Genomic DNA, 13,771 nt, shown 5'->3' with positions numbered 1-13,771 from the left:
CGCACTGCACCTGCACCACTGCCCGGCCGCCTCCGCCGCCTCTCTGCCTCTCTCGCCGCGGGACGCTGCCCTGCCGCAGCCATTGAGCCGAGATGAACGCCCTCCGCTGTCTGCGCGCCGTCGCCCGTCCGGCCATGGCCACGCCGTCCATGGCGCAAGCGTACGTGCAGGCCCAGTCGCGCATGCGCCGCCATGCTGACCGCTGCAGCGCCCGCAACATGTCGCTCCTCAGCGCCCGCCGCCCCATGCTCGCCCCGGCGTCGCTGCCATCGACGCTCGCCGCCCCCGGCGCCCCCGCCGCTGCCACACGCTCCCCCGAGACGCTCGACATCATGGGCAAGATCTCGGCGTCGCCCGCCTTCGCCGGCGTGCAGATCCGCTGCGGGCCGCGCGACACATACAATCCCTCGCACTTTGTGCGCAAGCGGAGACACGGCTTCCTGAACAGGCTGCGGTCGAAGAAGGGGCGGAAGCTGCTGATGAGGAGGCTGACGAGGGGGCGCTGGAACCTGAGCCATTAGAGCCTGTCCATACCTGTATATCTACTGTACACTGTCCACCACATGTCCCACTTCCGTTTCTTTCGACTGAGCTAGCGCCCTGCATGCCCTCGTGACACCGTGCTCTAGCGCGCATCCAGCATTCCCCCACTCAGACGCCTGGGAGCCTTGGGAGCCTTCCCTTGGCCACAATCGGCGTGTCTGCACTGCCCAAACTCTGCGCAAGAACCAGCTGACGCTTGGAATAGTCAGGAGCTTGTCAATGTCGTTGAGGGATGAGTCTGCATCACATTCGATCATTTTCTTTGCTTGTCTTGATTGTCAGGACTCTAGCTACAGCTCAGATCAATTTGATTATGATTGGCTTTCCTCATCGTCCAACTCATCAAGCGCATCGTCGTCTAACCCGTCCAACAACTTCAGATCTTCGTCTACCTTGTCCATCTGTTTCAGAATCGCAGCAATCGTCGCATCTCTTGCTTTGTCTAGCCTCTTCAGCACATCCAACCCCATAACCCCATACCCAGTCGCCTTCTGCGGTGTGGACGGCGCAATCTCCTCGCCACTCAACTTCGCCTTCTTCTCAGCCAACAACTTCCTCAATGCTACAATGTTGCAATCTCTCTGCGTTAGCTCTTCAATCAGATTCTTCCTCTCCGTCTCATCATGAACCTTCTGCTTCTTGCTCGCCTCCTCCTTGCCCACATCCGATACAGCAACCTTCCATTTCCAGATCGCGTCTTTTGCACAACTCTCAATATGCGTGAATCTTATTGGACCAATGTTTTGGCCTCCGTACCAGCGCGCAACAACGACGGTACCAGACGCCTGCGTGTCGTTCAAAACACGCGCCAGCCGGCCACCTGCCCATGACTCGCCGTCATCGTCGTGGCCGGTGTCGAACAGGGGCTTGGAAGGTGTCAACGATTGCTGACGAGAAGGCTTGCGCCATGCTGCAATTCTATGTGTCGCCGTGCGTGCGAAATTCCGGGAGCCGCTGTAGGGCCGCCGTCGAGAGACTAGGGGAGAAAGCACCAATGAACGAGGATGTTTGCTCGTCAATCTTGGCAGAGTGGAAGACTTCAGGCAATGCCGCTGCAGAATCTGAATGCACGCGTTTTTGCGCCATGTATCCTGGCAGTCTTCGAGATGACCTTAACGTTGGCTTGTGGTTCGAACAAGGAGAAGGAGTTTCAAGGGAAAGTTTTGACGAGAACCTGGGAATCTTGAGCCGGAACAGACTCCGCTCCAAACCTCAATATCACAATCTTCAGTGTTGCTTTTGCTTTCATCACGGCTTCATCTCAGAACTACCTTGAGTCCTCGACAGGTCGTTGTGTCTTGGTCATTATCGTTCAAAGTCACCATAAGTTGCAGTCTCCTTCCAGCTCTCAGTTCATGATCACTGTTCGGAGAAAGTGATCCACGGTCTCACAAAGCAGTTGCCGCCAACTGATTAGCCCCTTGATACTTTTTCAAGAGATTTCAGACCTGCACTTGTTGTTTTCCAAGATAGTTGCCCACAATGGACGCCTGGCCCTACCTTCACTTGCGTGGACAACCGTGCCCCACCAGGAGCCTCAAGGCGCGCTCACGCTAGTTACGTGTGAGGCACATATATATAGTAGCTGCTCAGTGAGCTCTCTCACTTGTCACGTCTGCTATCAGCCTTCGCACTGCGTCAGTGAGCTCCCGTGTTCGCTCCAACGGTAAGCGCATACAACTTTCTCTACCGCTGCTCCTTTCTTCTTTTTCCAGCAAGAGCGGTAGGGTCCTCACCAAAAGGTGCATCATTCGCCATAGGTCAGGGCCTTTCTCGAAGGAGATCTCGTCGGCTTTCTCCATCTTCAAGAACATCTGCCTTGCAACAAGCCCACTTGAAGACGATGCTGGTATCGTCCACCAAAGCTAAGGTATTCTTACAGATCGGCCACGATGGGGCGCTTTGAGACTCTGAACGCAGACACCCAAGACCTCGTCAACTGTCTTCTCCCTGCGCTTGCCGCCGACTTCCATGTGCAGTCGGTCCCCGAGATTATTCCTGTCGACATTCGCATGCGTGCCTGGGACTGTGAGCGGCGCGATCATATCAAGAACCAGACTGAGAATGACCCACGCAACTGGGGCGTTCAGTTCCTGAAGGATCTCAAGTCTATCGCGCGTCTCAACGGTGGGAATTTGGACGAGTTTCACTTCCGACTCAGGGCGAAGATCGACAAACACCGAGACAAACATCCATGGTGCCGACTAGCCGACATCAAGGAGATCAAGGACGAGTACGAGCACCCCGATCGACCAGAACCAGAATCCGAGGCCGAGTCTCTCGTTTCATCCATCGATTCATATTTGGAGGAGCTACATGAGCCAGTCCTTCCGAAGGGCTCTCTACGAGGCCACAAGCGTAACCACGAGGTCTACGAGGCACGCCTGCAGCTTCCAACAAAGCGTAAGTTATTTCCAATTCACAGATTCACTAGATCTGACGTCGCGCAGAAGGTCGACTTCGTCGCGCCCCCGACGGCACCCTCTTTCGTAAAGAGAAGCACGCAAACAAGCGCCGTAAAACCTTCGAACCTACCGAACGGAGCACTCCAGGACGCCGCAACACCAGGACCATCTCCTCCGACGAGGAAGATGTCGACGATGTTCATTCCGACCCAATACGCGCGCGCCCTCGTTCCATTCTCTCAGGTACACCAGGTGCGGTGGCTCGTTCTGACATTGCAGATGCTGTGAACGCGTCCAAGGAGTCTCTCGAGGTCCAGAAGCTACAGGCTGAACTTGAGGTTGCAGAGGCAGAGCTCAAAGCGGCTCGGCTGAAGTACCAGTATATCCAAGCTCGTGAGGCTGCTGAACTGGAGAACGTAGATTGAAGGTCGGTAACTTTCAGCTAACGTGAGCTGTTTACTCTTTGAGCGCACTACGATGGTTGAAACAAGAGGATATTGAAGAGATCCATGCCAGCTGATGTCAGAAACTCGGCGCAAGTTCGCACTTGGGCAATGCTTCTTCTCCCAAAGCTCCATCGATTTTGACTTTTCACTCCAGCCCAATTCAAAGCGTCACCGCGGTCACCCACGGTGGTGATACTCACAGACCTATTTGAGGTGGTAGATCGTCTTCTTCTAGTCCAAGAATTATATTTGCTTGATCTCCTCTGAGCTCTCCATGCCATCCTTGCGAATTCGAAGTTGGTTTTGCCGTTCACGAGAGGTCCGATTGCGTTTGCCTCGTCTCCTGTCATGGCATTTCGCTTGCAAACGTGCTTGCCCCACAGTCTAGAATACCTGCCGTACATATATAGGCGATTGTGTTATTTCCTCGACCGACGCGCTTGGCTTGGCGGCGCGTCTCGTGCCTTCCTTTTCTACAAACAAAAACAACGTAGCTCCTTCCCATCCTCACTTACCACAGCGCTCCATATTTGGCGCCAAACTCAAACCACCACGCTAGCTACCACGATTCCTCTGTGTTGCAGCAAGATATTGATTGTGTCAATCATTTCGAGACGGGTCAGACCATGTCAAACGATCAGGTACGTCTCATCACCTGCACATTAGTTCGAGCTCGCTCTTAACACGAACAATCTATAGTACTTGTGTAGCTACGCAACTTCCGTTCACCAAACGACCGCCATGCACCCTCAGGCCGGCACTCCTTGTGCAGCAGCAACGGGTCCTAAACAAGACAAAAGTAGCTCATCGTCAGGCTCACTGCCAGCATCTGCCAGCTCCGCTTCCTTCATGGCTTACAGGCAGGGTGCAAAGACCCCAGAATCATCGTTCAGTCCGCAGGCTCGGACTTTTAGCGGGTTATTGCCGTCACAGCAGCCTGTGAGTCTCACATCTCCGCTTTGTATTGAACTTGACTGACCTCGATACTCAGAAGTCCAGCTTGTCAGAGCAAACTCGTGCACTCGGCCTCAGTGTGAACGGTACCCCCACTCGCACCAACCACGCTACTCGCAGTGCCGGCAATGGAGCTATTCACGCTACTGGCCGTTCATCCTTGAACTCGGATTCTCGCGCTCGCAACATCCATCAGGGACCTCAAGCTTTCTCTCTTGCCGGTGTTCCTGAGGCTGTCGCAGTCCAAGAAACGGCCTTTCGCCAGGGTCAACGTGATCGCAGCCGCGCCATCAATGACACACCGACTAACCCGTTTGCCAGAAAGTTCGACCAGCTGTGGACGTCTTTCCACAAACTAGGCAAAGAGTGCAGTGACCAGCACATACCTACTCCTGTCGATGTGTCTCAGCACAACTTTGACTGGACTGTCCTCATCAACCCGTACACGCAGTCCCTTCAGAACCCTCGGGGCTTCCTTGACCTGGCATGGTCTTACAGAATGATCCAGGCTACACTCAACTGTATGGAGGAGCTTATTCGTGTCATCTGCCAACGTCACAACGGATGGGATAAGATCGTTGCAGACATCCCCCAACCTGCCCAGGAGGCCTTGGTTGCCTTTCCCGATCTCGCGCAGCTTTACGAACGGCTCTCGCGTGACGCCAAAGAGGCTCGTGCCGGAGGTCGTCCTTATGGTTATTGATCCATCAGCAATACTGTCTCTCAATACGATTTAGACATCTGCACTACTTCGTACGCCCGCAACACATTCCCAAGATCTCGTCGCAGACCTCCAGGCTGTGGTGAGTATTCAGTTCTCTCAAACCTATCGACGACTGTTGACTACGAAGGGTTTTTTCCATTGAAGACTCGACTCTTTTTATTGCCGGCGGTCTCCGTGGGTTTAAGATGCAGGGAGCTGATCGAGGTCGGCTTGTTGTTGGCGGCAATTGTATGATGGTGCCTGGAGCAGATAACTATGTTGCCAGAGACGGACCAAAATATGGATGTAGACGCAATGTTTTTCCAATTGAAGATCTCCAAATTACACTTTACTCTGCTTGCCGTCTACTGCTTCGCCATTGCTCAGTGTGAAAGATCGTATCTCGCACAGGAAGTCGAGGTTGGAAGGCACAAATACGAAACACAGATACGCCTGACACATTTTCATGTCAGAGAGGCTTTCTGTAACCGTCGTCTCATTGGTACAAATCAAAACCAGTCGTTCTTTTCTTTCCCGGGAAAGGCAAAGTCTTAAGCTTGTTACCTTTGGAGAAAGATACTTGTCGTGCTACAAGCTGTTGCCTTCACCCGATTGACTCTTTTATGCAACTCACGCCTTTCAATTCAATAAATGAAAATGTTCAGTAGAGTCTGAAAGATCTCAGCGAACATAAGCACAAAAGTGTGAGGAAAAGGTGTGAGCGGGGAACGAATCCTGTTTATGAAATAGAAGCACTTCCACTTACTTCGCACCGACGCAAGGTTCAGGAACTCACACCATCTACTCGGAGCCATTGCCATGAATGGTACAGAAAGAGGTGGTTCTTAGTTGCTACTAGTGGGCTCACATAGTCAGATCACCGCTCATGTGGTATCTAGGTTTAATTTCGTATAGATTGCACCTTATTATATTAACGCCTACTGCCCAAAGACTGAACTCAACTATGCTAAGAAGGAGAGGTGTCGGTCTTCGCTACAGCCGATTAGTTCAATGTTACTCAATCGAATCTACGGTATAGTTGACCAGCCTCGAGACCTTACCTGTCCAGGAGAATACGTTGAGTGTTCGAATTCCGCGGATATAGACAGTATGACTTACATCCAAATGCTTGTCAGCGATTCGCATTGTATAGATATGAAGGCGAAAAGAGGGGTGTTTTACTAACCTCCAAAATTTGCATTCATGTCAGAGGCAGTTGAAAAATTCCAACTACCTGATCCTTGCCCATGTATATAGCTATGGCCGCAACTCTAGAATGTACAAAATGCATCTCGGTGGACGCCACAGCACTCTCTTGAACATTGACAAGGCCTGTCACATATAAGTCGTACTTGACATATTGTCTTCCAGCATGATCAACAGGCTTTCCATGAAAGAATTGCATCGTCATCACTTGGCATTATGAGCATTTCGACCGTAATCTTATGATATACACCAAGCACTCACTGTTTCGAAAACAACCCTATGCTTCCACAGCAACCCAGAAAGTCTTCCCCTCTCTTCCCTGATTGACTTTCGCTACAGCCAGCTGATTTGCGTCAGGTTGCATAGCAAGATACGTCTGCGCTGTCTTCAGCCACATCGCCCTCTCCCTCTGACTCGCCCCACTACCTTCCCAAACCCAGATACTCCTTCCGGCATCTAGCAAGAACACATCATTCTCATCGAAATCCTCCCTGTCAATCCCGTTGCCTTCTTTTAGGAGATCGAATGCAAGTTGACCACTAGCATCGCTTATTCTGAACAGCTTCTTCACGTTCCGTTCTGTAGCGGGTGATAGCGGTCTCGCACACTCGAACCTTGTGCCAAACTCCAGATGCTGACCGCCAAGGTAGTCCACAACAACCTTGCTCCTCGACTCCTCCTGGCTCAATACTTCTACATCACTATGTTTGGCAATTGTCAGGTCGTTGACTACTTGCGCGGCCTTGAGCTTCTCCATTGGCGAACACTTTCTTCCCTGCCAAACGAAGATCTTGTCACCTTTGTCAAGAATGAACACGTCGTTTTCGTCCAGACTCTGCCACGTGGGTTCGACCTCATGCACGAGGATAGCATCGCGTCCTGTGTTGGCTCCAGGGTGCTTAAAGACGCGGAGCAAAGTATCTGTGTGTTGCGGATCTATGCTGGAATCCACATGATTGAAGCCAGAACGTACACCTCCACGCAAAATTTTCATACGTGGGAATAGAGCAGAGAATGCGTCCGAGGGTGAGGTCTGCAACTCACGATGCTGCGTTGCTGCGCCGTGGAGGAATTCGTCGAGTTCGACAGTCTTATAGGCCGCGGTACCGGCTTCGTCTTGTGTTGTGGCGCGTCCAAGCCAGAAGAAAATGTCGTGAATCAGCTGAGTTTTTGTATCGCTTTTGACTTCTTCGGTAAAGAGGATGATATACGAGTCGCCCTCATGAAAACTGCCGTACTTTTCGCGTGGCCAAGAAACAACCTCGAAGTCTTCGATGCGCCAGATGAATAGGCCTGCTTCGTCACCAATGACGCTGTTGTTCCATGCTGGCTCGTTGACCGCCGACTTATACTTGACCTTGTGGTCAATGTCTGAGTTAATTAATTCGACATTGGAGTCTCGCCAGTCATACTCTTGCTGGTGAACGAGCCCTTCATGAGGCGGCATTGTACGTTGCGTCGAGGTTTGTGTGCAGATGTGTTCTACAATTGCGATGTTAGGACTCCAGGCTCGGAGAGTTCCGGAGATCGGCAGGACTGTGGAAGATGAAACATCACCAACGTGGGTTGTTCCGCTTACGTCATAGTCGCATACCAAAAAATTACAGAGAAGAAGCTTGGTGTGTGTAGTGTTTATCCAACATCATCCAAAAAGTCCTGGTAGAACTCACGCTGTGAGCCGTTTCAAACCGAGTTTCTCTATCATCGACCATGGAGTGATGATTATTAGTACCTACATTGAGTCGGTGCGTATTCTATGATAGCAGCGACTTGAAAGTCCCTGAGAATCTCATTTCGAGTCTGGTGTCATATGAAGTGGCACAATACGGGATACTACAGATGCACAAGTGGTCGGCTGAACTTATCTTCTTGACATACCGCGAGCGAGTTAGGCCAGACGAATGTGACACAGATCATAGTTACCTACCGATCTTGATCTGGAGGAAGGAAAGCTCGCGCTCTAAATCAATCGAAACAACAGCGGTCGAGTAATTCTATGTCTGTTGGTCGGTATCACTTGCACTCTCACTCACCTCTTTGCAACTGCACAACTTGTGCGACAAGACCAAGGCTCCGTCGACGCCCGATGCCTATCCCGCATAGCGTGAAAGTCAACGTCAATGTCGGGTTCGGACAAGAACAAGGATCAGATGACACAACTGTATTACATTGTACCATTCTTGGAAACGAACGTTGTCGCGACTCAAATCAGCAACATTGATGTTGCCATCTGAGCATCTTGAATTGATTTGCGACCATGAAGCAACTGTGTTGTGACAAGAAGCCGGCTTTTGAATTCAAACCCATTGGCAACGGCCATCATATGCAGAGTACGTTGCGTGCTACAAACTTCAGAGCGCTCAAGCTCGAGCGCTGTGGCCTAGGAATATGTATTGTTAATAGCCGCGCTTACACAGGCTTGCTGGATGCAGCAGTCTTGCTGCGCAAACCCATATATCGTAGGGCGAGCGGCATGATGTTGGCCCGTTGGGACTGCCGCAACGTGCCGCAGCTTCATGCCTGAGAGCTTGGGGCTTCCGGGTAATATTGCGCATGCGTGGCTAAGCGAGGCTTTCGAAGACAATTCATGCGGGTATCGTATTGTGGGCCAAACATGCTATTTGTGCAACCGTACTTGTCGATTGATTGGTGGCGTAACGTTATACATCAAGCCGTGACCTTTTGACTAGCGCGGGTTATCCCTGCATCATGGTCGGGGAAGCACTTCCGAGGAGAGAGACGATGAATGGTCGTTACCTACGTAAGGCTTAGCTTCAGCATCACATGGCGGACCATGTAGTCGGTCCCCTACAGTGACGTGATCAGCATGGTAATACAAGGAGGTAGCCCGTGAGACGCGCTTATGATAAGGTACAAGCCAGAATCGCTTGCGCTGGTACATTGCAAATGCGCACATCGGGCCTTGCCCTGTACGAGGCAATATTGTCCGCCAAAGTGATGTTGCTGACCGACAGCTGTATGATGGTGTCAGGTACATTGCGGATGTTGATCGCTCCACTTTACAAGCTCTTGTGTCACACCAAGAAAGTCTTGTGAGACTTCGCGAACAGAATTCCGAGAGAACATCGGATGTGATCGTTCGGGCCGGAAAGTGTAGACTCGTCGGAATGCCGCCCGGTAAGTGGAGATGATAAACACGGATTTCGCAACTCGTGGGAAACTCAAGAAGCCACAGCTGAAATGGCGGATTGCAGAGCTCGCGTGTCACCTGCGTGTCCAAGATTGTAACAGACCATGTCGAGAACCGGATCGGTCTCGCGACAGGCAGTCGGGTGATTTGCTTTGGTTCATCAGAACAGACAGGCATGGTGGGTCGCCTCTGCTCATCATGCTCGCATGGAAGTGGCGAAGGAAATTCCACTCATGGGACGTGTTGCCTGTGTTGCGGCATGCCACCATGCAACTGACCGGAAGTAGCAAGCAGCGCAAGTGAGGTACGGTCCCTGGCATGGCGTTTCGTCCTTCACACAAGCTGGAAATGGGATTCTCAGTGGCCAAAGAGAGGATCAAAGCGCTCTAGCTGCATTCCAGAAAAGGCTGCAGAGTGAACACGGCTCGATGTCTTGCAGCGGGCGTGGAGTCGTTGTTGAGGAGGCTGCTGGCAGGACCCACAACTCAGTGATGATTGGTCGACAGCGGGACGTGGGCCAATCAAAGCAGGCTCTGCGAGCCGAAACGCAACGCTGGCCATGTCGGCACATACGATGGAACGCAGGACACACAACCGACCGGGGTTGGACTTGCTGACCTCTGACTGTGATCGGTGAAGGTGGAGGCAGCGCAATCTCGGGACGGACTACTGGATGTCAACGTCGCCAGCTGGAGCCAAGCTGGAGTAGGCAGGCGCACTAGCCTGAATAGGCGGCGTAGGAAAGAACGAATCAGCACTGGTAGCAGGATGTGATCTCGATGGCAGGGGCTGTCCACACTGAGTTTGCGCTGGGGAACGGGAATATCAGCAGCGTTTGAGGGACCAGGGCTCACAGAGTAAATTTCGCTGTCATGGAGCTGACGCTGAGACGGAAGCTGCTTGACCCAGCGATCCCCTGACATTCGGAGCGTCCCGTCGCACCTGTTCATCGGCTACTGCCGCACGGAGTGGAGGTTCGCTGGTAACGTCGTTTTGGGCAGCAGATCGAGGTCGAGTACTATAGTGGTCGAGTATTCGAATGGGCTGGCTCGGGCACGGGACACTAGAGACGAGGGACAAGGGAAATGAGGGCCTGTTACTGTGCAGTGTGTACAGTGTCCATATCCAGGCTTGGTCTGCTTTGCCTCGTGACGCGCAACAGATGGTCCTGCACGGCGCAGAGCGAACTGGCTGCACGGCTAACGAGCGCAGAGGACAAGCCTGCTCGCATTGCATGTGTGAGCTATGGACTCGATCAACGTGCGTAGGTAACAACAGTGCGATGCTCGCTCGACTAGGAGGTGCATGGGAGGCGAGGGCACTGCACGCGGCGACAGGCAGTACGGCGACGGCACGCAGGGCGACTCGATGCAGTGGCGTGGCCGGCGGGAACAGGCCGTGGGATCGCTTCGCTGTAGAGGGAAGGTTCGGTATGATTATCCGTGTGCCGCTGCTGGTGCAAGCGGTATGGCTCGTCTAGCCACCCCTCCCCGATCTATACCCTTTTCGTCAGCGCGGATGCGCTTCGAATGCTCCCGTCGCCGCTGGAGACAGGCTAGCCCGGCCAACCCGGCCTAAAGTATGCCTTGCAGCTTTGGGAGAATCACCTCGCAGGCTGTGGACCCAGCACACGGCATGCTCCACAATGAGGCGTCCGCGCAGCGCCAGCATGCCTGTTGGAGCCTGCTAAGAGCTAGCTGGCAGGGTGCTTCATCCATCGTCCAAAGAGCGGAGACTCCAGAGCCACGGAATGTCAGGACCTTAGACCCTTCGCGCCTGCCCGTGTAAGACTGCGTCTCCTCCTCTTGTGCGACCTCGTCTTCACGCGCCCTCCATATCAACGCTGCGCTCGCTGCAGCTGTCATCGACTTCTAAAGCACTCATGCCCGCCATGGCAGGCGACTGGCCTCGCGATCCCCGCGCCTACGGATCGTCGCAGCACACCGAGTCTTCCGCTCCCGCGCGAACGCTTCCCAGCGTCGCTGAGCTGCTCTCGTCACGGCCCTCTGCAAACAACATCAATCCTGCGTACCACCGCCAGGACTACTCTCCTGCGCACTCTGCCCCACCTGCTGTCTCCCTCGCACCCACTATTACCGCCAATACGACAGCCTCGTCGTACTGGAGTGCCGTGAACCATCGCCAGACAAGCCCTCCGGTCAGGTGAGTAGCGTGAACCTCATTGGTGTTGCACCCCGTTTGCTGACCATGTCTGTCAGCCCCACAGAACCACGGCCACCATCAACGGCAGCTGTGGCAAGAGACAGTGCAACTAGGGTCTATCAGGAGCCTACCTTTCGTCGTCAACAGCTGTGTAAACCAGACCCAGCGCTTCAGCATTCGGCGCTGTCGTCTGGCGTGCAAAACGCCTCTCATTCGACAGGGCAAGTGCGCCAAGACTCAGCCATTGACCAGCACCGCTTCGAGGCGGGCAACGACGCCCAATTATCCAAACCTAACGTTTCTTATTCTCACCAGAGCCCAAAGGAAGGCCAACGTTTGCCGAGTCCGACTCTCACTTCCTACCAGTCTGCCTCATCCACTCCGGCTTATGCACCCGTTCCTGCCCCGCACCAGGTCGAAATTTATCCAAGCCAAACAAGACCGCAGCTCCCCTCTCGCCAGCATTCCAAATCTGTGTCTTCGACCGCTCCTTATTTAGCAGCATTACCAAGATCACATGAGCACAGTACAGAGCGCAGTATTCCTCTCGACATTAAGAACGTTGCTGAATCACGACCCAACATCGCTGGACCGTCTTCTTTACCAGAACAGTTCTTTACTCAGCAAAACAACTTTGGAACTCGTCAGCAACGCTACAACGTGAGATTTGCTGCCAACTACACCTCCGAAAATATGTCGCCTTCGCAAAAACCTCGTAATGAACCACCTACGCCACCGACTGTACCAACAGTTGCCGCGGAACCTGAGCAGCCGAGGAGTTCTCCTACGCCCGCTTCCACTACTGATGAGTCGCTTGCATCACTAGCGAACGGAAGCACTCGTCATGTCGACCCCCACCCGCGAGCTAACAGAGAAACAAGGGAAACGAGAGATCGGTCTGATCGTGAGCCCTCTGTAGAGCGCTGTGTGGGTTGCAACGAAGCTTGGAGACGACCAATCCCTGATATGGACCAAGGCCCTATTGCTCCTGCAGAGAACAATGCCGACTACATGAGACTTGCGAGCAGCATGATCGATAGGCTGCGGGATCAAAGAAAGAAGGCCGATGCTGCGTACGAAGAGTGGAAATGGCGCCACAGTCATTGTTACCGACCAATGAGCCCACACTCCACTGGATCCGTGGACGACGCAGTCAGGCGGCCAGATGCAGCCTCACAACTCGATGGCTCAACGAATGGCAATGCAGCCAACAAACGCAAGTCCGATGCTCCACATGAGTTGCCCCCCGCATCGAAGCAGCGAAGAGTGACAAGCACGAGCCCGGCACCACTGGCCCGAAAGCCCGATGAGTCCTGAGCGTTCACATTCGAGCGAATTATTCCTTTCCATTTGACTCACGACTTTGCATTTGCATATTGGCTTGGTGTTGGTGTTGGTGTTGGTAAAAGAAGGACATCCGTTATACCCACTGCTTTTTTTTTTTGATTTCAGGATCGTCATTGGACGTGCATCAATTCATCTTGCTTGTTAGGAGACGAAAGCATGGGATGGCGCCATGGTTTGATGTCTATGCGTAGTTCTACGTGACGCCATTGTGCTGTCCTCGCAACAACTGCACTGGCCAGCCCCTCCGACCTTTGCCTCTTTCTACATCGGCATCTCGTGTGCCTCTCGCTTTTAGACATGTTTTTTGTATTCGACAACTCTATGTATCTCTACTGGACGATGTACACGTTTCCGCGTTCTAGACACTCCACACTTGAAACGTTTCCAGCACTCCACTAGCATATTGCACAATGTACTTTATCACACATGCCCAAGTTTGAATACCATGTTTCTTGTATCTTAGTACTTGGGATACGGAATAGATCTATCTTCTCTCAAGCTGCGATGAACCTTATTCATGCGCGTATCGGAACCGAGGGTGGACCCAGCTTGTTCGCGGAAGGGTGGTCGTGCGCCAGCACCAGCGTCAAAGCGGCCCGTAAACGAAACCTACAAGGTCCTGGAGCGGGTCAGCGCTAAGTGCTGTCTGGCTGCGTCTCCTGAACAGCAGCTGGCAGCCGTTGCGTGCGACTCAGCATAAGCAGTCCGAGCAGCGCCATTTCGATGGCCATCAATCATGAAACACGATCATTTCTTCAAATCAAGCAGCTCTGCCCAGCTGGCGAAAGGATTGCTCTTGCTGGCTAGTCGACTCGCCTGGAGGCAGTCAACACGCACTATATGATCACTTGCA

General features: G+C 52.9%; 7 protein-coding genes across 7 annotated transcripts; 4 read left to right on the top strand and 3 right to left on the bottom strand.

Annotated features, from left to right (window-relative positions):
- Positions 1-92: 92 nt before the first annotated feature.
- On the top strand, positions 93-521 carry C7974DRAFT_418668 (ribosomal protein L34-domain-containing protein; the record flags this gene model as incomplete). Its single annotated transcript, XM_046144173.1, has 2 exons — positions 93-160; positions 209-521. The coding sequence occupies 2 exons, from the start codon at positions 93-95 to the stop codon at positions 519-521; spliced, it is 381 nt and encodes a 126-aa protein (XP_045991599.1).
- A 333-nt stretch (positions 522-854) lies between these two features.
- Positions 855-1,629, bottom strand: C7974DRAFT_437993 (uncharacterized protein; the record flags this gene model as incomplete). Its single annotated transcript, XM_046145231.1, has 2 exons — positions 855-1,453; positions 1,521-1,629. The coding sequence occupies 2 exons, from the start codon at positions 1,627-1,629 to the stop codon at positions 855-857; spliced, it is 708 nt and encodes a 235-aa protein (XP_045991598.1).
- Positions 1,630-2,127: 498 nt separating this feature from the next.
- On the top strand, positions 2,128-3,397 carry C7974DRAFT_84508 (uncharacterized protein). The gene is made up of 2 exons (XM_046147364.1): positions 2,128-2,946; positions 2,994-3,397. The coding sequence occupies exons 1-2, from the start codon at positions 2,436-2,438 to the stop codon at positions 3,371-3,373; spliced, it is 891 nt and encodes a 296-aa protein (XP_045991597.1). The 5' UTR covers positions 2,128-2,435; the 3' UTR covers positions 3,374-3,397.
- An 846-nt stretch (positions 3,398-4,243) lies between these two features.
- Positions 4,244-5,051, top strand: C7974DRAFT_429206 (uncharacterized protein; the record flags this gene model as incomplete). The annotated part of the gene is made up of 2 exons (XM_046144629.1): positions 4,244-4,333; positions 4,386-5,051. 2 exons carry the CDS (start codon positions 4,244-4,246, stop codon positions 5,049-5,051), a joined length of 756 nt encoding a protein of 251 aa, XP_045991596.1.
- Positions 5,052-6,421: 1,370 nt separating this feature from the next.
- C7974DRAFT_84493 (uncharacterized protein) lies at positions 6,422-7,875 on the bottom strand. Its single transcript, XM_046147363.1, has 2 exons — positions 7,837-7,875; positions 6,422-7,739 (listed from the first exon to the last, which is right to left on the bottom strand). Exon 2 carries the CDS (start codon positions 7,702-7,704, stop codon positions 6,535-6,537), a length of 1,170 nt encoding a protein of 389 aa, XP_045991595.1. The 5' UTR covers positions 7,705-7,739; positions 7,837-7,875; the 3' UTR covers positions 6,422-6,534.
- A 997-nt stretch (positions 7,876-8,872) lies between these two features.
- Positions 8,873-9,675, bottom strand: C7974DRAFT_84453 (uncharacterized protein). The gene has a single exon (XM_046147362.1). The coding sequence runs from the start codon at positions 9,583-9,585 to the stop codon at positions 8,965-8,967; it is 621 nt and encodes a 206-aa protein (XP_045991594.1). The 5' UTR covers positions 9,586-9,675; the 3' UTR covers positions 8,873-8,964.
- Positions 9,676-11,031: 1,356 nt separating this feature from the next.
- C7974DRAFT_84427 (uncharacterized protein) lies at positions 11,032-13,116 on the top strand. Its single transcript, XM_046147361.1, has 2 exons — positions 11,032-11,571; positions 11,628-13,116. Exons 1-2 carry the CDS (start codon positions 11,291-11,293, stop codon positions 12,886-12,888), a joined length of 1,542 nt encoding a protein of 513 aa, XP_045991593.1. The 5' UTR covers positions 11,032-11,290; the 3' UTR covers positions 12,889-13,116.
- Positions 13,117-13,771: the final 655 nt, after the last annotated feature.

Source organism: Boeremia exigua, assembly GCF_020726555.1.
Source record: "Boeremia exigua strain MPI-SDFR-AT-0100 chromosome Unknown C7974scaffold_15, whole genome shotgun sequence".
NCBI classification, from domain to species: domain Eukaryota; kingdom Fungi; phylum Ascomycota; class Dothideomycetes; order Pleosporales; family Didymellaceae; genus Boeremia; species Boeremia exigua.
This window is presented reverse-complemented; position numbering and strand designations above follow the sequence as displayed.

What these genes read in the sequence shown, in the direction of transcription:
- C7974DRAFT_84508 (XM_046147364.1), top strand. Translation starts at nt 2,436, where the DNA reads ATGGGGCGCTTTGAGACTCTGAACGCAGACACCCAAGACCTCGTCAAC. An exon ending in CCTGCAGCTTCCAACAAAGC is followed by an intron (nt 2,947 to 2,993) that starts GTAAGTTATTTC and finishes GACGTCGCGCAG; the next exon opens with AAGGTCGACTTCGTCGCGCC.
- C7974DRAFT_84493 (XM_046147363.1), bottom strand. Translation starts at nt 7,704, where the DNA reads ATGCCGCCTCATGAAGGGCTCGTTCACCAGCAAGAGTATGACTGGCGA.
- C7974DRAFT_84453 (XM_046147362.1), bottom strand. Translation starts at nt 9,585, where the DNA reads ATGCCTGTCTGTTCTGATGAACCAAAGCAAATCACCCGACTGCCTGTC.
- C7974DRAFT_84427 (XM_046147361.1), top strand. Translation starts at nt 11,291, where the DNA reads ATGCCCGCCATGGCAGGCGACTGGCCTCGCGATCCCCGCGCCTACGGA. An exon ending in CAGACAAGCCCTCCGGTCAG is followed by an intron (nt 11,572 to 11,627) that starts GTGAGTAGCGTG and finishes CATGTCTGTCAG; the next exon opens with CCCCACAGAACCACGGCCAC.